The 23,494-nt window shown below is 50.6% G+C and overlaps 1 protein-coding gene across 4 annotated transcripts in view; it reads right to left on the bottom strand.

Moving 5' to 3' along the window:
* The window catches only part of CDC42BPG (CDC42 binding protein kinase gamma), a 55,613-nt gene extending 32,545 nt beyond the window's left edge, over positions 1–23,068 (bottom strand). For 3 of the 4 annotated variants that reach the window (XM_053368908.1, XM_053368907.1, XM_053368906.1), the window contains exons 1-6: positions 22,622–22,865; positions 3,237–3,328; positions 2,576–2,659; positions 2,295–2,390; positions 1,634–1,782; positions 780–873 (exon numbers count right to left, since the gene is read on the bottom strand). In XM_053368908.1, the coding sequence (XP_053224883.1) occupies positions 780–873; positions 1,634–1,782; positions 2,295–2,390; positions 2,576–2,659; positions 3,237–3,328; positions 22,622–22,796 (690 nt within the window). In that variant the 5' untranslated portion in view covers positions 22,797–22,865. Of the gene's footprint in view, positions 1–779; positions 874–1,633; positions 1,783–2,294; positions 2,391–2,575; positions 2,660–3,236; positions 3,329–22,621 lie in introns of all 4 variants that reach the window. The other variant, XM_053368909.1, reaches the window with a different exon arrangement.
* Positions 23,069–23,494: the final 426 nt, after the last annotated feature.

The following is a 23,494-nucleotide window of genomic DNA, read 5'->3' on the forward strand; positions in this document are numbered from 1 at the left end:
TAGAATGTGTGCTTTTATTTAAAACGCATCTCTCGGTTATTTGTGGGGCATAGGAATTCGTTCATTCCCCCCCAAAAAAAATATAGTCTGCCCCCCCCACAAGGTCTGAGGGACAGTGGACTGGCCCCCTGCTGAAAAAGTTTGCTGCCCCCTGGACTAGGACCTGGGAGAGACCAAGGTTCGAATCCCCTCACTCAGCCATGAAGCCCACTGGGCGTGACCTTGACCTCAGTCGCTGCATCTCTGTCTAACCTACCTCACAGGGATGTTGTTGTGGAGATTAAATGAGGAGAAGGGTGTGCCCCACCTTGAGCTCCTTGGAGAAAAAGCTGGGATATAAATAAATCTCTTTCAGCTTCTGCCTTCTGGGAGGTACAGGGTTATAAAGACTAGGACTAGGACTAGCCGCCTGAGAAACAGTTTTTATCCAAATGTGATTTTGGTTTTAAATGCGGTGTAAGGTAGTCTCTGTGGGAGTATATTGTATTTAATTATGGGGTATCAGAGTTTTTAGGAGGTTAACCAGGCTGGGATAGCTGGGATAGCAGGCTTGTTGGTTTTTGACTGTCTGGTGTAGATTTTTTCAGTTTCGTTGTTTTGTATGGGACAATGACAATAAAGATTATCGTATTGTATCATATCGTAAATGAACCTCCTCTAGATTGGGGGTCTGAGGGTCACCACACCCCAAGGACCATTCATCACAGGTTGCACCCAAGCAGGAGGGTCAGGGTCAGAGTCAGTCCTAGTGATTCTCAGCCCCCCCCCCCGACACTTACCATGCCATCTGAATGCAGGCGCAGGCAGGAGCCAAAGTCGGCCAGACGAATGTGCCCGTTGGTGTCAATGAGGATGTTGTCCGGCTTGATGTCCCTGCAGAGGAGGGAGCCACAGTGGCTAGCAAGAGTCCTGGGGGTCAGTGGCCAGAAGGGACGGGGCCTGAAACTGGGACTCATTGAGGGTCTGTGGGCCAGAGGGACCCCAAGACTCCCACTTCTATCTTCCAGAGGAAGGAGAGTCTGGCAGGCTGGGATGAAAGCCATGGTTGGATTAACCATTAAGCAAAATAAGCACGTGCTTAGGGCATCGAGGGAAGAAATTTTCCATTGCAGGATTTTTAACATTGATAGTCACAAATAGCTCAGCTAGGTGTTTGTTTTCTCAGTTAAAAGTCCCAACAAAACAACTGCAACAAGGAAGACTGGATGCCTTATCTCAACTAACCATACAAGAAGATGTGTGACGTAAGATTAGTCTGAGGATCTGATCAAAGATTTTGCAATTAGAAAAAGGAGGAAAAAAAATCTCAAATATAAGTAAAGTGAAAGTATACAAAAGTATCCACCTTACTGCAGGTTTTATTTCATTTCAAAAAATAAAATTTTATGATTGTTCATATTTTGAATTAGATATATATGGGGCCACCAAAATATTTTAAGTGTTTAGGGCCTCTAAAGATCTTAATCTGGAAACAGATAAAAGGGAGAGAAGAGGAAACTCTGCCTGCATGCCAATATCTTCTGCTTCCACTTGGGGTTAGTAGGGAGACCAGATGCCACTCTTCCCCATTTTGGGAGTGAGGAAGCAGGAGGGCGTTTCCCTGCCAGTTCCAGAGCCAGGCAGACGAGCTTACCTGTGAACGTATTGGAGCTGGTGGAGCGAGTGGATGGCCAGGACCATCTCAGCCAGGTAGAAGCAAGCCATGTCCTCAGGCAGGCGGTCCTCAAACTTGCTAAGGAGGGTGAGGAGGTCCCCTCCTGCGTAGTAATCCATCACTAGGTACTGCGGGAAGGAGGAGTGAATTACAGAAGAAGGAAAGAACGGTGGGCTGAGGGGGAGGACTCAGGAGGGCTCACACATCCACTGACTCTCTGTTGCCTTCAAACGAGGAAGGTCCTGGGTTCAAATCTCCGCCATCTCCAGTTTACCAGAGAGGAGGGCTGGGGGAAATCTCCTCTCTGCCCAAGACGAAACAAAGGTTGGATGGCCACCTGCCAGGAACTCTTCAGTTTAGTTGTGATTCTTGCATTGCAGGGGGCTGGGCTGGATGACCTTTGGGGGTCCCCTCTGCTATATTTCTAAGACCCGAGAGCAGTGTTAGCCAACCTGGTGTCCCCTCCAGGTGTTTTGGGAAGCCCCAGCCAGCCAGGGCCAATAATCAGGGGCAATGACCCTTGCAGCCCAAAACACCTTGAGGTCACCAAGGTGAGGAAGATGGCATGATGCCTTCCGATAGAGAAGTCTTTCCCACCTCCCATTTCTCCCCCAGCACTGCGTTGTGCAATGAGGCTCACCAGGTAGTGATCGTCCTGGAAGGCAAAGTGCAAGGTGGTGATCCATTGCCTGTCCCCGCGGACCAGCACATCTCTCTCCTCCCGGAAGCAAGCCGTCTGCAGGGAGGAAAAGGCAGAGAGAAAGGAGCTAAGATCCAAAGGAAACTCATTTTATTTTTCGTTTCTGGTTCCCCACCCTTGTGCTAAATGGACCCCCCCCCCAAAGGCTCTGTACTCATCAGCCTTGAAAGAAACGTCTTCTGCTTCTCAGACAGGGCCTGGCACATGACGGGGGCGCATACCTCTGCTCTCTTCAACATTTCCCATTTGTGTAGAATCTTCATGGCATAAACCTCCTCTGTCTGTTTCATTCTCACAACCGCCACCTGGTGCAGAGGGGGACGACAACACTTAGAGCGTCACCCATTTTCTCCCCAGCCTACTCTGGTGGCAGACTTTGGGTCATCATTAAAGCACAGCCAATTGTCCATGATAGAGTACGCTGTTTTAAAAAGTGACCATCCTGCTTTCTGGTGCAAAAACCTCTGGCCCATCTTTGCCAGTGTGGCTGGGCGATAGCCAGTAAGATTAGATGGGACCTCTAGGCTCAGAAATATACCTCTGCCTCCCCCAGACCCTGTGGGGTGGGGCTGAGGGTCTCATAACGCTTGGGATTTTGGAAAAAGGATGCCTTCCTCTGCAGATCAATTCAGAACCTGCCCTTTCTGAACTTAAAAGAATGAAGGGCCACTATCCCAGGCATTTGCCCATAAGGAATATGCCCATGGGACTTACACCTGCGTAAACTTGCAAAGAATTGTCCTGGATCAAATTTATTCCAGCAAAAGCTTCAGACAGGGAAGGGGAGGGTATGGTCTCATCCTTTAAAATTCTGTAGCAGGGAGTGAGGGCAGCCCTGGTCCAAATGCCCATCCTCGCAGGGCAGGTGCCACTGGCACTCACCTCGCCAAAAGCCCCTCGTCCGATCACCTTCAGGATCTCAAAGTCATCTCTTCGCAAGCGCAGCTGCTTGGCCTTGGTGGCGAAAGGGGAGGCTGGAAGAATAAGAGACAGGAAGGGCCCCCCTGGTTTTACTGGGGTATCCATTGGCCGTAATTAAAGAAGAAAAAGATGAGTACATGAAGACTCTCTCCAAAACCTGCCCTCATGTACACTGGCACTGTTCCACATAATACCTGCCTGTTCCACATTTGTAAGGACTCAGTCTGTTAGTGTGGCAGTACCTAAACTTCGGAACTCCCTCCCTACAGTACTCTTTTCAGCATCTTCTAAAAACATTTTCATTTGGACAAGCCCACCCAGCTCTTTAGCTGATTCCAGTTTTAGTCTATTGTTATTTTAGCTTTTAAGTCTTATATTCTTCTTGTTCATTTTTCTTATTGACAATTTCATTGTTTTATCTCTTTTGTAAACCACTTTGAGGTTTTTAAAAAAATAATCAAGTGGTGTATACATTTTATGGGACCCTAAACTGTCACTGTCACAGAGCCTTTCGTTGTTAAAAAAACAACATCCACACACATTTCCTGCTCATCCTATAGCCTCTGAGCACCTGCGCTTGGTTTCTCGGACCCAAATCTCTTCCTCCGCACAGTCACTGCAATACTGTAGCTGGGACGGGTCAGTGATATATGAGCAATTCGGAAGTGAAATGCTTTGCAAATTCTGAAATTTTGATTTCCCCTTACAAAGATGCAGAGCTTTCACGCTCAGCCAAAATTCAGCAAAGCTGTTGAATTCAGGAAACAGGAGATGACTCGCTCTAGTTGTTAATTCTAAACCTCCAGTTCGTACAGCCAACCTCTTGCAAACCTTATCCTAAGCTGCAGGCACCAGTCTGGTTTATGTGCAACCCAAAGTGATGCCAGCAAAAGCTTTTATTCCTATTTTTATTTTTGTCTATTTATTTTGCTGTTCAGCCAGAAACAGCTCCCAGAATAGTAGCAATGGTAATAAGGTGGTCTTTGCCCTCCCGCTAGGGTTCCTCGTGATGTATATAACTTCATTTTTTGTATCTAGCAGCTCCAAAACTGCACAAGAGCATGGCAGGGGGAGGTTTATAACAACCCTGGCATGTAGCCCCACTGTTGTGATCACAAGCTGCAGTTCCAACGAAGCCATGCCGGAGATCTCTAAACACAAGTCAAAGGAAGCCAACCGACTCTGAAGCGACTTTTCGGATGACACCATCCATCAAAGAATTAAGCATGCAGAAAATATTTTGTGTATTTTACAGTTGAGAAACAAGAGACAGGTGTCTTGATCCGTGTGTGGACGCTATTTATTTAGTTATATTCTCAAAGCAAACAGCCTTGACAAAGCGGATTATAATACAGCTAAGCTTGGTGCAAAACAATGTAATTTAATTACAAAAAACAACAACGGAACAATTTCCTGAGTCTTTGCAGTTGCACAACTAAGGGGTGGAGGTTTTTTTGGGGGAGGGTATGTTATTGGACTACATATCTCATCATTCCTGACCACTGGGCCCTGCTGTCTGAGGCTGATGGCAGGTGACCCATCCCTGAAGTACATGGGGGGGCAAGTGGGTTCCTGATTAACAGCAGCAAAATGTGGAATGGATCGTTTCTGAGATTGCCTGGCAGACGAAGATTAAGGCATTCTGGGAAATGATCTATAATGAACTGAAAAAGGTATTCAAATATACCTTCCCTAAGAAACCAGAGGCCTTTCTCTTAGGTATTGTCGGCCAAGGGGTGTTAAAGACGGATATAATTTTTTTTATGTATGCTACAACAGCAGCAAGAATACTTATTGCGAAGTACTGGAAGACACAAGAGCTACCCACTCTGGAAGAATGGCAGATGAAGGTGATTGACTATATGGGCTTGGCAGAAATGACGAGCAGAATCCGAAACCAGGGAAGAGAAGCAGCGGAAGAAGAATGGAAAAAATTTAAGGACTATTTAAAGAAATATTACAAAATTAATGAAAGTTAGAATGATGTTGGACTAGAAAATAAACGGTTACTATTAGTAACGGTTAAGACAAGGAGAATAAGGAAGATTAAATTAAATTAAAATAAGGGAAGATTTGCTGAATAATTGATTAGAAATTGGAATACAGAAAAGGGAGGCATGAGGAAGTCGGAGAAGAAAGGTATAAGAAATTAAGATATGAAATTGTACTTTTTTTGTTTTTGTTTTTGTTTGTTTGTGTATTTGTTGTGTTTATTGTATTGTAATGTTATGTTTTTGTGGTTATAAAAAATTCTTTAATAAAAATATTATAAAAAAAAAAAAGAGATTGCCTGGCAGAGCTGGCCAGGATGGTGTGGCCAACTCACAGCAGCAGCAGGAAGCCTGTGATGTCATTGGACTCCAACTCCCATCATCCCCTGCCAATGGTCAGGGATGATGGGAGCTGGAGTCCAACAAGCACTGAAAGGTGCACACATTTTTCATCCCGCCCCATTAACAGAACCTCCAAGTGTCCCTATTTTCCAGGGACATTCCCGAATTTACAGAAGCCATCCCAGTTTCTAGTCCAGGATCATGTTCTCATAGTGGCCAATCAGATGTCCCAATGAGAAACCCGCAAGCAAGATCTGAGCACAAGAACCCTCTTGGTGGGAAGGTATGAACCAGAAGCTAGATTTCTGTCTTTTGCTGCGCAAGGAACAGGAGGCAGCCGGGGTCCATTTTCCATCACCCCCTTCAGGGCCTTTAAAGCAGGCCACAATCCCAGCATGCTGATCCGCACACCTCCTTGTCTAACCCAGGCATGGCCAAACTTGGCCCTCCAGCTGTTTTGGGACTACAATTCCCATCATCCCTGACAGCTGGTTCTGTTAGCTAGGGAGGATGGGAGTTGTAGTCCCAAAACAGTTGGAGGGCCAAGTTTGGCCATGCCTGCTCTAACCACTAGGTATCACTCCTACCAAAGCTGAAGCCCTGCTCGTCACACTCTTTCCCTGTTAGGAACACTCCGAGAGAGGCTGCTAAGCTCTGCCTGTGGCGTGAAAAGCCGCTGTGATCCAACTTGCTCACCTGCCCCTTTCGGTGCCCGGGGTGGGGCCCTATGCCTGCATGCCCCATCATGCCACCCTTGGCAGCCTTGTGCATGCGGTGGCACCTGTCTCTTCCTGTATGGGCCGCCGAGGCATCTCTGAGAAGGAAGGAGGCAGAGCGACTAGTCGGGAGAAGGAGCGTCGGAGCAGGGCTGGAGCACCGCCAGCCTCCTGCGCTCCAAGCATGAAATGCAGGGTCAGGCCCAGATCTGGAGCCTCAGCTTTGGGACAGGGTGGGGAAGCAGTTCTCCCTTTAAGCAGAACAAGTATTGCTGCAGACCGAAGACAGCAAAACCGGGGGTCCAGGGGTTAGGTTTGGAGACTCTCTCTTTCCCCTATCCAGAACAAGCCGATTCATGGAAGGCTCTAAAGCTTCTGTGCATTGCAACAACCAACTGATCTCGGTGCAGAATTTGCACACCCAACCATTCTGGGAAGGAGAAGTCACACTGGAACACACTAAACCACCTTCCCCAGTATACTGCTTCTGTCAGACGTGCACAGCAGGTACTATAGAAACTTCTGTTGCCTACAGGACACAAATCCTGCTTGTGGGTCTCCCATCATGGGCACCTGTTTGGCCGCTGTGAGAACAGGAGGCTGGACTGGATTGTGGCCTGATCTTGTGGCCTGATCCAGCAGGCTCTTCTCTTATGTACAGCAGGGGTGAGGAGCCTCTGAATTTCCAGATATTGTTGAACTCCCATCTCCCTTGACAATTGCCTTGGCAGGCTGCGGCTGATGGGAACTGGGAGTCCAGCAACATCTAGCGAGCCACAGGCCCACCTCGCCCCCCAGGTGACCAGGTCTCTTGGCAGGAGGACATTAAGCAGGAGGCTACTTAAGAGCTGACAAATTGCCCAAGCCTTGAGGTGCACGATTAACAGAAAAACCTCCCCTTCCCTCCAGCGCCTAACTTGTAGAAAACAGGAGATGTGCTAGGGCTATGTGAACATTGGACCTTTGGCCCCTTATTCCAGAGATATGGGGGAAAGTTGGGATGATCTTAATGGCGGGACTGCACTCTGCTCAACCTCAGAGGCACTGTTTTTCAGCCGTCATTTGGTGATGGGGGAAGCTAACCCCTGGTCCCGAAAGCAGGCAAGTTTGCTGGCCAAAATAAGCCCAGCACACTCCTTTTCCCGTACATAAAATTAATCAAGCTGTACAATCTGCCTCAGGCTTGGAACAGGTGGAAAGTGACAGGCGCTGCCAATTTCATTAAGGGATCTCTTTCTCTCTGTCTCTCAAAAGCAACAACATTTGCAGGGTTTTGCTGGGTGAGAAGAAAACCTAAGGAGAGGCGGCTGGGTCAGGCCAGTGGCCCATCCAGTCCAGGCTCCTGTTCCCACAGGGGCCAACTAGATGCCCCAGTGGGAAACTTGCAAGCAGGATTCAAGCACAAGAGCCCTCTCCTCTCCTGTAGTTTTTAGTAACTGATCTTCAGAAGAGGCAGAGCATAGCCATTGTGGCTAGAAGTCAGTGATAGCCTTTTCCTCCTGCAGGGATTTTGCCCCATCCTTTTTTAAAGCCACCCAGGTTGGTGGCCAGCACTGCCTCCAGTGGCAGTGAGTTCCGTAGTTTAATAATAATAATAATAATATATTTATACCCCACCCTCCCTGGCCAGAGCCGGGCTCAGGGTGGCTAACATCAATAAAATCACTGTAAAAACATAATGGGGGGGGGGACCCCAATTTAAAATACAGATTAAAAAGCAATTTAAAATGCAGCCTCATTTTAAAAGTAGCTGATAGATCAAGACCATAAGGGGAGGGCAACATAAAGGTCAGACTGAGTCCAAACCAAAGGCCAGGCGGAACAGCTCTGTCTTGCAGGCCCTGCGGAAAGATGTCATGTCCCGCAGGGCCCTAGTCTCTTGTGACAGAGCGTTCCACCAAGTCGGGGCCAGTACTGAAAAGGCCCTGGCCCTAGTTGAGACCAATCTAACCACCTTGCAACCTGGGACCTCCAAAATGTTGTCATTTGTGGACCTTAAGGTCCTCCGTGGGGCATACCAGGAGAGGTGGTCCCGTAGGTACGTGGGTCCTAGGCTGCATAGGGCTTTAAAGGTCAAAACCAGCACCTTAAACCTGACCCTGTACTCCTCCGGGAGCCAGTGCAGTTGGTAAAGCACTGGATGAACGTGATCCCGCGGCAAGGACCCCGTAAGGAGCCTCGCCACGGCATTCTGCACTCGCTGGAGTCTCTGGGTCAGCTTCAAGGGCAGCCCCACTGCAAGAAGAAGTACGGTACTTCCTTTTACCAGTCCTGAATCTTCAAATATTTGGCTTCACTGGACGTCCACGACTTTTAGTGTTAGGAGAAAGGGAGGAAAAGTTTTCTCCGTCCATTTTCTCCACGCCATGCATCGTTTTTTAAATTTCTACCATCTCGCCTCTTACTCGCCTTTTCTCTAAACTAAAATGCTGCAACCTTTCCTCATAGGGGAGCCTCTCCAAGCCTGTTATCATTTTGGTTGCCCTTTCCTGAATAATAATAATAATAATAATAATAATAATAATAATAATAATAATAATAATTTATTATTTATACCCCGCCCATCTGGCTGAGTTTCCCCAGCCACTCTGGGCGGCTCCCAATCAAGTGTTAAAAACAGTACAGCATTAAATATTAAAAAGTTCCCTGAACAGGGCTGCCTTCAGATGTCTTTTAAAGATAGGATAGCTGCTTATTTCCTTCACATCTGAAGGGAGGGTGTTCCACAGGGTGGGCGCCACTACCGAGAAGGCCCTCTGTCTGGTTCCCTGTAACCTCAGTTCTCGCAATGAGGGAACCGCCAGAAGGCCCTCGGCGCTGGATCTCAGTGTCTGGGCTGAACGATGGGGGTGGAGACGCTCCTTCAGGTATACAGGACTGAGGCCGTTTAGGGCTTTAAAGGTCAGCACCAACACTTTGAATTGTGCTCGGAAACGTACTGGGAGCTAATGCAGATCTCTCAGAACCGGTGTTATGTGGTCCCGGCGGCCACTCCCAGCCACCAGTCTAGCTGCCGCATTCTGGATTAATTGCAATTTCCGGGTCACCTTCAAAGATAGCCCCACGTAGAGCGCATTGCAGTAGTCCAAGCGGGAGATAACCAGAGCATGCACCACTCTGGCGAGACAGTCCGCGGGCAGGTAGGGTCTTAGCTTGCGTACCAGGTGAATCTTTTCCAATTCTACAATAACTGGAAACTCTGCACTCCCAAGGCCCACTCCTATGCTGTAGGGACAGGGAAGAGAGGTGGGCAGGCGGGCAGCAGCAAGCTTGGGCACAAGCGTCTCAAACACAAGCAGGCAGCTCTCCCCAATCCTTGACAGGAAAATGCCCACTGGGCAAGCACCGTACCCAAAGATGCTGCTTGCATGCAGAATTTCTGGATTTGCTGAGCCTGGCTCCCTGGCTGCACCCTGTGGAAGAGAGATCCAGGAGTCCTGGCTCTCATCCAGGCCTGGAGCTTTCCAGATGCAGTTGGAGCAGCCAGCATGGCTGATGAGGGTTGTAGCATAACGATGTCTGGTTCCTCAACCCTAACCACTAGCTCTCCTTTTCGGAGAGGCATGCACAGAGGAAGGTGGAAGCCCAGCTCCAATTAACTCAGGATGCATCTGAATTCTACCAGCTGCTGAGAATCTCCAGTGGGGAGGTCCCATGGCGGCATCACCTGTGTGCACAGGATACTAGGCTAGATGGGAGTCCTTTGGTGTGATCCAGCAGGGCTGATGTTAAGCTCTTAAGCTTTTATGTGAATTGTGTTGCTTTTGTTGTTGTTGGCAGCTCTGAGCCTGGCTTCGGCTGGGGAGGGCGGGATAGAAATTATTATTATTAAGTCTTTAGTTGTGATGCATTGCAGAGGGTTGGACTGGATGGCCTTTGGGTGCCCTTCCAACTCTACAATTCTAAGATTCTGTAAGTTTGGACAAGGCCCGGCAGTCAGCGTTTTCCCTGGGGAATGGGAATTGTGTGTTTGTGTCGTTTTCAGGGGGCTGAAGTTCTCTGTCCTTGGTGAACCTGAACTGGCACGGTATGTTAAAAATGCATTAAAAATCATACCCTCGTTTCAATTCAACCTGTTTTAATTAAATCCCCTTCTCACGAGCAGCCTGGAGAATTTTGTTACAGGGTGGCCCGTTGAGAAGACTGCAGATAAATCACAGTAAATGTACTTAAAACACCTCGAGATCCTTCTCGTTCTCTGCTTGCAATTTGGCACAACTTCACTAATGAGCTTCTTCCCTCTAATGAATTTCGCCTCCAGTGGCACCTGGTGCATCCAGTCATTCTGGTCCTTCTGCTGATCGCCTTTATTAGCCCTGTCACATGATCTGGTGGAGGAAAGCTGGCTTCTTCCAGAACATAAATTTATTATCAGAAGAGATGGGGCTGTGCAGAACTGAATTGCAGTTGTGAAAGTAGCTGGAGAGGAATTCCTGTTTCATTTGTTTCAGGAAACACAGCACCAATGTTGGGTTGAAATGATTCTACCCACCAACTGGAAAATGACAACACAGGGGGTTGAACTAGATCAGGGTTTCCCCAACTTAGGTCTCCAGCTGTTTTTGGACTACAATTCCCATCATTCCTGACCACTTGGCCTGCCAGCTGGGGATGATGGGAGTTGTAGTCAAAAAACAGCTGGAGACCCAAGTTGGGGAAAACCTGGTCCAGATGAGCCTTTGATTCTATCTCTGTGGATGTCAGCTGACCTCTCAGAGAATCATGTGGGCAAGGGCATGCAGTGTACAGTTTCGGCCACTTTGCCGCAAAAAGAATCCTGCAGTATGGGTAAAGATTAAAGGAAGGGCAACCGAAATGATGTAGTGGGAGAAGCAAGTCCCCTATGAAAAACAGCGTTTGGGACTTTTTAGTTTGGAGAAAAGGTGAGATGATAAAAGGATGCATGGCTTGGATAAAGTGTATAGAGAAACTCATTGATCCCTCTCTCAGGTCACTAGAGCCCATGAACATCCAATGAAGAGAAATGTAGGAAGATATAGGGCTTTAAAAGAGGATTGGACATGGAGGAGAGGGGTTTGCTATAGTGAAACGCCATGATGGTTCTGCTCAGTCGAGGCAGCAGTGCTTCTGAATGCTTGAACCTCAGGAGGGGAGAAGAGGGCTCTTGTGCTTGAATCCTGCTTGCCGGTTTCCCTGCAGGTGTCTGGTTGGCCTCTGAGCTTAGATGGGCCACTGGCCTGATCCTGCAGACCTCTCCTTATGAACCCACAGCCTCTGAATGAGAGCAGGGGGTGTAGAGAGCTGGTGCCTTGGCAAGGCGAGGAGGTGTGGCGATGGTGGCAGCGACAGCAGCTGCTGCTGCCTGCCCTCTTTTGGCCCAGAGGAGAGGGCCTCCTTCGCAAATTCTTCCGCTGGTGTTCCTCTGCTCCCAGAGAGTTTCCAGTCTTAGTTCCTCAGTGGAAAACCAGGCGCTGGCCTAGGCACGCCCAGAGGAACCAGCGGGACCGCATTCCTCGCAAGGCGAGAAGGGTGGGGACAAGAGCCAGGTCTGAACCCCACACGCCAGAGAGGAGAGGAGAGGCAGCCCCTTCCCATGGGTCACTGCCCCATTTGCCTGCTCCCAGGCCAAACTGCCGGCTCCCTCCCCCCCCCCCAAGAAAGGGGACAGCAGATGCTGGGACATCCCGGGAGAGCCTTGCCACAAGGTGGCTCCCCTTTCATAAAAGATAACTTGTCAGAAAATGCAGGATCCCACCCTGTCAGGAGGAGCGTGCCCAGTGGACGAAGGGCTATCGCTCGATAGCAGAGCATTTGGTCCCAGGTTCTATCCCTTAAAAAGAGGGGCAGGTAGCGGCAGGTGAGGGGAAAGACCCTCTCTCTGCCTGAGACCACCCTGGGCAGGAGGGGGGGAGCCATAGCCAGTCAGATATGAAGATGGGGAGCTTGAGGACCTGGTATAAGGCAGCTTGCTAGTTGGACTCATGGCAAAACTCAGATAGAAGGTTCAATACCCGGCAGCTCCAAGGTGGGCTGGGAAAGAAACTCGCCTGAAACCCTTGAGCGTTGCTGCCGGCCAGTGTGCAAGAAAACACTGAAAAGAAAAGCGATTCAGGTCTTATCACAGAGGAGGGAGGGAAGTGCTTGGTGGAATTTCAAGAGCCAGAAGGGGTTGATGAGCATGTCTGCAAGCATTCGGGTGTGGGTGTGTAGCCGATGCCTCTTCATTCGCACCCGCAAATAGTGGAAGCAGACCAGCTTGTGCCAAAGAGACCAACAGCTGACCCATGCGAACCACCCTTTCCCAGCGCAGAATGTGGATTATTTCAGCGCAGAGAATGTGAACATGCGCACACCCACCCTCAGGCATGTGCACCCTTCATGCACAAGGAGGCGGGGGTGGGGGGAGAGGCTTCTGTGGGGCCTTGGCTAGGTGTGCTGCTGCTGCTGCTGCTGCTACCTTAAAAAGCCTCCCATCTGAAATAAGAAAAACAGCCCTCCTGAAGACTGACAGACAGGTTGGAATCCAAAACCTACCTACCAGGTTGCCAGACCAGGCCAGGTTGCCCTGACGACAGGAGCAACAAACAGTTCTGGTATTCCTCCTGCCCCCCCCCCTCTGATGATGCATCACCCTCTATCATGAGCCAGGCCAGGCAGCAGCAGCAGCAGCTCCCTATCAGGTGGAGAGGGGAAATGCCACTGGTTTTTACACCCACTCAGGGAGTATTGGTGGGGCAGGAAGGAGATCCCAAGGGAGGGGCAGGCAGGCAGCTCTGTGGATAGACAGCCCAGGTTGCAGAGATACTGGCTTGTTCCAGCCATGCAGTGCACAAGCAGCTCGCCCCCTCCCAAGAGGCTGAGCTAGGAAGGGGGCAGGCTGTCAATTCAGCCAACCAGGAAGGCTCGGCAGACCCCACGGAGGAGTTGGAGCACCAGCTCTGCATGCAGAAGGGCTGGGGAAGACCCCTGCAGAACCCCAGAGTTAGTGCACCTGCTAACTTGCTAGAAGGTGGCTTCCTGCCCTTTATTCAAACCCCATGAGGACTAACAGCTTGCTTAACTTTATGGGGAAGGAGCAGAGTGCATGCTTTGCAAGCAAAAGGGCCCAGGGCTCAATCTTTGGCGTTTCCAAGGAGGGTTGGGCCAAGACTCCCCGAGAGCTGCTGCCACCACCAGTCAATGTAGGAAACACTGAGCTAGATGGGAGGGTCGAGGGTCTGGCAGCTTCCTTGGTTTCTGCACCAAGTCCTCAGGCAACCCTTCTGCTCCTTCCATCCACCTCAGGAATGGATGCACATCCCTTGCCAAACAACCACCACCGTCACCGAGGGAGCACACTTTGGGTCCCAGATTAAAAATATCTACGCTGCAAGATCAAGGACACACCCACCCAGCACCCAGACTTGAAGAACAGGTCCTGTCTGGTTGCGGAGTGCAATTCACGTGGTTAAGAAGGAGCCACAGGGGGAAAGGGGTTGGGTGGCGAGAGTTACATCACATCTTGCTCAGAAGGAACGCTCAAGTGGTTATCCTGGCAGGAGATGGATCCATGCAGGCAAAGAGGAGGGAGGGCCCTGTGCAGGGTGGGGGCTGCGGCCCCGGTTATTAAGATAGGGGAAGACCAAGGTGGTGGTGGTGGTATTGGTGGTTGGGTTTCTTCCTTGCCTTTGAGTTAAATCATGCTATGGGCAGGAAGCCACAGGAACCTCCTCTGTTATGAGAGCTGCTAAGTTCATTCCAATGGGGCAAATTCAACACCTTGCCGAAACACCTCTTTGGCCTTCCTGCTTGGCAGAAGAGCCTAAGAAGACCCCTGCTGGATCAGGCCCATGGCCCATCTAGTCCAGCATCCTGTTCTCACTGTGGCCAACCAGACGCCTGTGGGATACTCACAAGCAGGACCCAAGCACAAGAGCCCTCTCTCCTCCTGTGGTTCTCCAGCCTTCAAAATCATTGCTGCCTCCAGCTGGGGAGCAGCCATCGATTGCTCCCTCCTCCACGAATTTGTCCAATCCTCTTTTAAAGCCATCTAGCTTGGTGGCCATCGCTGCCTCCAGTGGGAGGGAGTTCCATAGTTTTATCTACGTGCTGCGTGGAAAAGCACTTTCTTGGGCCTGTCATGAATCTTCCAACATTCAGCTTCACTGGAGGTCCACGTGTTTCTACTGCTATTTGAGAGAGACAGTTCCCAAGGCTTCATTTCTTGCCACCGGAACATTTCATTTCCCCTCCTACTACCCAAAAAGCCCAAGCGTGAAGTTTTCCTCTCTTCCTGCCTGCCTGCAAGGAAGCTCCCCTCCTTGTCAACATCCTGAGGCTGCCAGTTCCCCCTCTGAACAGCTGCAGCATTGCGGAGCAGTTCCACGACCAACCGGACAGCAGCGAAAGCCCATTTCGGAGGGGAGTGGGGATGCAGGAAGGCAAGGGAGAGCTGGCTTTTAAAGATGATCACAATGGCTTGTTGCAGACCTTTTGGAGTGCTCTCAGGCCACCGGCCGCCCCCTGCACCAAAAGCTCTCAGAATGAGAACAGAAGAGCCCTGCTGGATCAGGGAAATGGCTCTCTTAGTCCTGTTCTCACAGGGGTCAACCAGGAAACCTACAAGCAAGACAAGAGCCCCCCTCCCCCTCCGGTGGTTTCCAGCTACAGTGGTACCTCTGGTTGCGAACGGGATCCGTTCCGGAGCCCCGTTCACAACCTGAAAGGAATACAGCGCATGCACAGGTCGCAATTCACCGCGTCTGCGCATGGGTGAGCAGCGAAACCTGGAAGTAACCCTTTCCAGTACTTCCGGTTCACCGCAGGACGCAACCTGAAAGGGCGTAACCCGCAGTGTTCGCAGCATGAGGTATAACTGTACTGGTATTCAGAAGCATTGCTGCCTCCATCTGTGGAAGCAGAGCAGAGCCATCATGGCCAGTCGCCATCAATAGCCCTCTCTCCTCCATGAATTTGTCCAATTCTCTTTTAAAACCATGTAGGTTTGAGGCCTTCACTGTTTCTTGCGGGAGTGAGTTCCATTGTTTAACTATTCACGGCCTGAAAAAGGTCTTTTATCTGTCCTGGGTCTAAGAATGTTCAGCCACATTGGATGCTCACTAGCTCTAGTGTTCTGAGAGAAAAAACTTCTGTCTGTTTTCTCCATGCCACACACAATTCTGTATACAGTTGTGTCACCCGTTACTTACCTGTTTCCTAAGCTGAAAAGTCCCAAATGCTGCAACCTCTCCAGTCCCTAAACATACTGAGGTTAGGAACAAGGCGCCGAGAAAAAGGCAGTGTCCCGACCACCACCTTGACCTACACATCCCCACTGCTTGCAGAATTAGCCTCAATATGACAGTTGTGGGGAACCTGTGCCCCCCCCCCAGATGCTGCCAAACTAGTACCCCCATCATCAGCATCCCTGACCATTGGCAAAGTTGGGAGTTGTGACAATGTCAAGGGGGGTACAGACTGGCTTCAGCACTTGTTGGGGAAGCTAGAGAAACAGCCTTCAGATTTTACATCGTCAACCTGCTGGTTCCTTCCTCTCTTGACAACGAAGGGAGGAGTTTAGGGATATTTAAAAAATAATAATTTTATAAGTTGTGTGTCCTTGTTTCTCAATTCGATCCATTTACATGGTTTTGTGGTGTTTTATGCATTGTGACTTGCCGTTATTTTCATTGCTTATAGTTTAGTCATTCTTTATTGTACTTGTTACGTGTAAACTGTTTAATTATTGTTTGCTGGTATTTAATTTTACCGTTTACTGTTATACTCTAATGGATTATTGAAGATTGCTTTATTCAGTGTAAGTTGTTTATTTTAAAGTTATGGTTTTATCATGCAGGGCATTTTTTTCTAGAAAAAGAGGTGTTGGAACTTGTTGACCTTTTTTTAGGGGGAGTACCCAGCCAAAGATAGCCCCTAAAAAAGCTTCTCTTCTTATGCCCTACACAAATCGCCTCATGTATAGTAATATAGAAAGGCGGTATACAAATTAAAAGTGAACTGAAATGAAATGAAGATGAGTGAGAGAAGGGGTCATTGTGGCTGTTGGCTCGCAGAAAGCCTTGGGTTCAATCTCTGATGGCATCTGCAAAGAGGAGTCTTGCCTGGTCGTGGCAGAGACCCTAAAGAGCTGTAAACTGCTCAGTGACCCTGGAACCAGCTCCTAGTCTAACACTCTCACCGCTAACACCACACTGATGCGCATATAATTACTAGCAGGCTTAGAACATCTGCCTCATAGCCAGCCAAACTACTGTTCCATTTAGCCCACTCTGGCCTGCTCTGACTGACAGCAGGTCTCCAGGGCCTCAAGCAGGGATTGAACCCGGAGCCTTCTGACACATGGCAGGTGCTCTGTCATCCATGGGCTGCAGACCTTCCCACAATTCTCTGGGACTGGCTAGTTGCAAAAAGGCAGAAGAGGGAAGCAAGCTTTCTCAGATGAGATGCATACCCCTCAACTGTCCCATTTAAAGCGGGAAATCCCTGAATCACAGAAGCCAATCCCGGCTTCTGTTTGGATCCCAGAATTTCCCATTTGTTGGTCCAAAAGCGCCGGACCAAAAGACACTCACTCTGGTGCAAGTCAGCAGGGTTGTGCCAGAACACTGGAACGAAAGCCACTCATTTGTTGGTCTCGCAGGACAAAAAAAAACCAGAGCGGCTTCAGTTTCACACTCTCGTGAGAGCTTGAAACCAAAAATAGAGCATCCGGATTTAGGTGCCGAAAATGTTGGAGGGTATGGCTATGCGTTCGTGGAGAATGGCTTCAAGCTGTTTGGAGGAAGCTTCATACAGGGCCGGCGCTATCATTGGGCAGAAGGAGGCAACTGAGGGCAGCATCAGCATCGCCCAGCCCTTCCGCCTGAGCATCCTCTCCACCCCCGGCCATTACCCCTCTGTTGCAGGATAGAGCTCACATGCCACATGGCCTGCCCTGAGCCCACCTCAGACAGCCTGCTGTTCCAGGTGCAATTGAGGAGACTATGCCCTTTGTCAGGCAGCAAAAGGACTTGGGCTGGCCCTGATCAGACAGTCCAGTGGGCCTCTTTGTCTCGAACTGCCTTCTTCTATGGAGTTCAGCAAGTAACAATCTGGACAGCCTTTGCACACCCTTTCAGAGTGAGAAAGAGGGTAGAACAGACACCTGTGTAAGGACTGAGGCCGCCTGAAGCCAGACCGCTCTGCCACCAGCAGTTTTCCTTATGGTTTGCAATTGCCAGAGCGGTCCTGAGGGATTTTGCTGCCTGGAGGAAGGCAAGATGGTGCCCCCACTAAATCCACACACACAAGGCGACAGGATTGGGAGACGAACCTTACTTCCATGCCTGCAGTGGGTTCCTGTCCTCTGTTGCACTGGAGGACAACCAGCAATTTTAGGCACTCCGGGACAGGCCACGAGGGCACTCCCACCCAGCACTGTGCTCTGAGAGAGGAATGCCTCTGGGGAACAGGGGAACATGCCTTACTTTGTCTAACGATAGGGCCGGGCCGGCAAACAGCTCATAGAAGACTTCAAAGTCATGCAGATATTTACAAGCTGCATTTCTGAATATTGCAAGGTCCAGATAAGCAGCCTTGCTTGCTCTGAGGGACTCCCACAGGGCTGACTAAGACTCAGATGGAACCATGGACAGAAGAACTATCTTCAAAACAGGACTAACCCATTTTGGAGCGGGGGGTAGAGTGGGGGAGGTTATCTAGGGATTATAGGAAGCTGCCTTATGGACTATGAGCTAGCTCAGTGTCAGCTACACAGACTGGCAGAGGCTCTCTCTCTCTCCAGGATTTCAGAAAGGCAGTTGTTCCCTGCCCTACCTGGAGATGCTGATGGGGGGTGGATCACACCTGGGGAGGTGGTCACACTTGGGACTTTCTGCTCTCTCTCGTCTTCTGCCCCTTCAACACAAAATTCCAGGGCTGTGTACAAATGTGTGAATAAAACCCATGCAACACAGAACTAGTAGACAGCATGGGTCCCAGCTAGAAGACCGGGCGGGAAAAGTGCATCATTAGAGAACTGTGGAACTTGCTTCTGCAGGAGGCAGTGACTGTCACCAGTTTGGATAGCCTTAAGAGAGGATTGGACAGATTTGTGGAGGAGAAGCCAGCTATCAAAGGCTCCCAGCCACGATGGCCATGCTCTGCCTCCGCTTTTGAAGGCAGCTATGCTTGCTGGAAAACAGAGGAAGGGAGAGGACTCTTGTGCTGTGAGCTTTCTTGTGGGTTTCCCATATGGGCATCTGGGTGGTCCCTGGAGGAATTCACCAAGCTCTTCTTAAGTCCTTATATGTGATAGAATTATATTTCCTGATACAATACAATTCAGCTCTTTTGTAACCGTCACAAAAGGGGATTGTTTTGTGCCAGCATTGGTGTTGGGAAAAGGGGATGGGGATGGGCCTAATGCTATTGGGGGGGGGGGGTTGAACACATATGCACACTGATAGGGTTGGGGAAATGTTTCTGGTCCACAGCCACTGCAAATATCACATTTCTGGAACCAAAATCCAACGTCCTATGTCCAAGGCACAAAGGACCCATCTAAGTCTCCAGGCTGTATGTTTCTTTCCAACTTTAAAACCCAGTGTTAATGGATACAGTCATACCTCGGGTTACGAACACTGTGGGTTGCACGTTTTCAGGTTGTGGACCGCACCGAACCCAGAAGTACTGGAACGGGTTACTTCCGGGTTTCGGCACAGACGCGGCACTTCGGGTTCACGTTCGCAACCCGAGGTATGACTGTAATTGGAAAAACCTCTCTCTCTATGGGAAACATAAGAGAGCTGCTGCCAGTCAGAACAGGACAAACTGGTGTAAGCAGTATTTGGTGGTGTGGTTTAAAGATGTGAAGGCTCGGGGGGAAAACAATAAACATGGGGGGGCAGGAACTGTCACCCCCAACCCCCCCTTTTCCCCCCAGGCCTTCACATCGCCAGTTGTGGGGCAAGCCCTCTCTGACCTCTGCTTATAGTTCCACTTCCCAGTGTGAGGGCCTGGGTTTCATTCAGTCTAAGGCAGCCTCCTGTGTCCTTAACAAATGATGCTGAGGGAGGGGTAAATGCTCCACTCTGAAGAGGAGCCCATCTGCTTGTTGCATCCTGGCTCTTACCTCAATAGGAACAGGTGCTATAAGACAGCTGTGCGGTTAACCAAGGCTTGCCAGTCTCAGCAGAAGCAGCTGGCATTCGGAGATCTCAGCTGGCCTCCAGGCTGTTGCTGGGTGCAACTCAAAGGGGTGGATTCAGCTGCAGAACTTTAGGGACCAAGTTACCTAAAGGGGTGTCTTCTCCCGTATGAACCCAGGGCCTTCAGATCAATGGTGGCCCCAATCCGCTCCCCCCCCCGGCCACACCTTTAGAGGCTCTCAGGGTGGCAAGTGGGACAAGGCAGTCTGTCTGTTGGCATCGTGGTTTATGGGACTCTCTCGTCAGAAATCCCTCTCCCTTGCCAAGTTTGTCATCCTTTAGGCAGCTCCAGCCCTACTATTAGGCAAAGTGAGGTTGTGGGAGGTGGCAGCAGGCAGCAGCAAAGGGATGGAAAGCAAACCAAGGCACTCACCCACCAGCTAGCAATTAGCCTGCTGCCTTCAGGTACTGTGGAGGTGGTTGTCCTGTCACCACTGTTGAAGCAAAATGGTGTTCTGGTTGGCTTCTGGAAGGAGGGGCACCATCCGGCCCTTTGCCTCGGGCGGCAAAATGTCTTGGGCTGGCCCTGCCTTTAGGCGCCGACTTAACACCACACTTGTGGCTTCTCGGACAGTTGCATCGGTCTCCTTTGCTGCCGTTAGGTTAAATTCTATGTTTCAGGTTTTTATTTTTATTTTTGTTTTCAAACACCATTGTTCCAAGCTGCCCTGACTGCTTTGAAGCAGGAAAGTGGGGCACCCTCACTATTCTAAATGAAACAGAAGTCAGAAGTATCCAGGAGGGCTGTTTCATAGAGCAGAGAAACACCCCCCAAAGTTGTGTCTGAGCTCCAAGGCCTGGCTCCAAGGGCCTCCTGGCCGTTCCCTCACTGTGAGAAGTGAAGTTACAGAGGGACTTCTTGGTAGTGGTGGAAAGTGAGTGTGCTTATCCTTTTTATGCTCAGAAGTTAGGAATAAAATTCTGAATAACACACAAGCACACACACACCGCAGATGTTGATGAGAGGAGGAAGAGAAGAGGATCTCCCAGGATCAAGCAAAACCACACAGGCTTCAGCAACCTGGTGCCCTCAGATGTTTCGGACCACAACCCCCATCAGCATGGCAAAGAATGCCCGTTACATTGATGGTTCCACACCCCAACCTGGGCAATAATGCAAATTCTGAGTGTGTGAATGTGTTAAAGAAACTGGAGGTGGGAAAGAGCCTTCCTTGCCTCAGATGCCCCAGAGAAAGGCTGTCAGTCACAGCAGCAAATATTCTAACCTGGCATGAAAGGGTCCTGATGTCCCTAAACCCACCACAGAGTCCTGCTGTTTCAGAGAGATTGAATTTCCACCCCTGGACCTGTCACCAAGGTCCTTTTTACAAGCAAGAGACAGGATGCAAAGCCCACAGGTGGCATGGCTGGCATTTGCCCTGCCGTGTCTTTGCCCTCCTTTACCAAGCCATAGAATCATGGTGCTGGAAGGGACCTGAAGGATCATCCAGCAGAACCCTCTGAAATGCAGGAATAAGCCCCTGACTGTGATAGAGAAGCCACCAAAGGCTGGCATCTCAAGAGGTAGGAAGGTCCCTTTCTGGCTTGGCTACATTCTCAGCGCATCACTCGAGGCGTGTGACATCGCCACACTGCTCCATGACTTAGTTCCCCTCTCTGTGACGCAAGGGCACAGCCGGTCCATTCATTTCCTACTATGGCCTCCGTGGGGCATGACTGTGGGTGGTCCCAAGCAGGGAGGATAATTTGTGGGTTGTTGTGGAGGTGGGACAGGCCAACCCTAGCGGGGAAACTAGCCAAAAGGAGGCTTCACCTGTTCCATTCTAGATACACACACACACCAAAATCAAGCCCAAAGGTATCTCCCAGATTCAATTCCTGGCATCTCCAGGTAGGCTTGGGAGCGGTCATGGATAGCTGCTGCCAGTCTGTGTAGACTGCACTGAGCTAGCTAGAGCCAATGGTCTGATTCAGTATAAACTGGCTTCCCACGTTGATGAGTTCTGCGTAGCTAAGGAAGCTTTGCCATTCTTGCGATAAGCATCAGCCCGGTTCGTCCACCACTCACCCCAAGCAACCAGTTTCCTTATTCCCACAGCCATGATGGTCAACAGCACGCTACAACTCCCATCACCCCTGACCATTGGCCATACTAGATTCTGGAGCGGATGGGAGTTAAAAATCCAAAACATCTGGGGAGAAGCCCTGCTGATGGCCCCTAGTCTATAGTGGGTGAAAGAAGAGGGCTTGGGTGGTCCCTTCAGTAGCTCTCAGTCCCTCCCGCAGGTTGAATCAGTGGGAGGGAGGCACTCTGCACATGCTTAAAGAGAAGTACCCATTCTACAGCAGTTATGTGGACAAATTGGAACAGGTCCAGAGGGAGGCAGCAAAGATGGTCAGGGGTATAGAAAATGAGCCCCAGGTAGTAAAGCTGAACAAAATATGGTGTGTTTAATTGGTGCCGGTTTGCAGGTTGTGATACCTCTGCAATTCAGATACTCGAATGAGTGTCAGATAAGCACTGGACAGTGTGGCAGATGCACAACATACATTTAAGGCCCACTTAAAACACATGCCTGCCCCCAAATAATCCAGGGAACTGCGGCTCCCCCCCCCCAGAGATACAGGTGCCATGGAATCACAGCAAACTACAGTCCCCAGAATTCCTTTGAGAGAGGGGAAGCCATGTGCATACTAGGTATGCATCTAGGTATTAAATCTCTGCTGTCCCAGAAAGCCTTGATCTAATAGTCTTTAAGATCCAAGGCACCAGATTTTGGTTGAACGTTAGGAGAGACTTCTTGACAGCAAGAGGGGTTCACCAAGGGAGCCAATGGCCTTGCCGGGGGTTGATGGTGGTGGGGCTGTCCCTGGCTGGAGATCTTCAAGCAGAGGCACCTGTTGGACACATGCCAGCCAAAAAGCGGGTTGGACTAGACCGCCTTCATGAACCGCGGCCCACCTTCACCTCTTCTGGTATTTTATGTTACTACTTTACATGCTTCAGAACTCAGCCTCAGACCTTCCTCTCCGCCACGCTAAACAAGCTCCTTGCTCTCCACCTGGGAGAAGTTTTAACTCCGAGAAACTGACTGGCCCCGGCCTCGCAAGCCACCCGTCGCGCCGGAGAAGCGCTCTGCACGCGCCCAGGAACCCTCCGGCCCAGAGTCCTGCCGCTGCCCACTCACCCCAGTCTAGGAAGCGCTGCACGTTCTTCTCCCGCCGCAGGGGGGCGCCGCTGCACTCCTGGTGGACGCAGAGCAGCAGGTCCAGCAGCGCCTCCAGCCCCGGCTCGGCCGCCGCCCCTTCGCCCAGCAGCGCCTCCCGCAGCCCGGCCAGGCGCCGCTCCACCGGGCTGCACATGATCGCCGCCGCGGAGCTGGAGCGGGACAGGCGAGGACGCCGCGGGAGCCCGGCCAGCAATGCCGCCGCCGCCGCCGACGCTGGAGCAGCCAGAGGAGCGCCCCGCCCCGATGCTGGTGGGATGGGCGCAACCCGACACCTGGCCCAGCTGGGAGCGGGAGGAGGAGGAGGGCGAGGGCGCCGCCGGAGCGGGAGCGCCCGCAGGGACCAGCGCCACCCTCCTCCCGGGCGCCGATGCCCCAGACGCGCCCCTGCGGTTACGCTATGTTGCCGGCACGGGCTGGCAGCAGCGCATCGCCGGGCTTGCAGGTGTGGGCTCTTTCACAGCCCAACGCGGAGACGCCACGCGGGGCTCACTGTGAAGACAGGATGCCGGGCCACGGGGCAGCGAGGCTCCTAGAGTTGGTAAGGGTCACGAGGGGCATCTTAGTCTGGCTCCTGCCACGCAGGAATCTCTTGCCCAACGTGGGGCTCGAACCCACGACCCTGAAATTAGGAACCTTCTGCTCCCAGTTCCATCCCTGTGGTTGAGCTCTTGGGACCATCTGCATGCATAGCTGGTGAGATGGGATGCAAGATGTGACCCTTCCTCTAATTCCAACTGAATCAGTCGCAAAGGATTTGAATAGTAAACAAATAACATTCCTGCATTGCAGGGGGTTGGACTAGATGACCCTTGGGATCCCAGCTCTACAATC

Source organism: Podarcis raffonei, chromosome 16 (assembly GCF_027172205.1).
Source record: "Podarcis raffonei isolate rPodRaf1 chromosome 16, rPodRaf1.pri, whole genome shotgun sequence".
NCBI classification, from domain to species: Eukaryota; Metazoa; Chordata; class Lepidosauria; order Squamata; family Lacertidae; genus Podarcis; species Podarcis raffonei.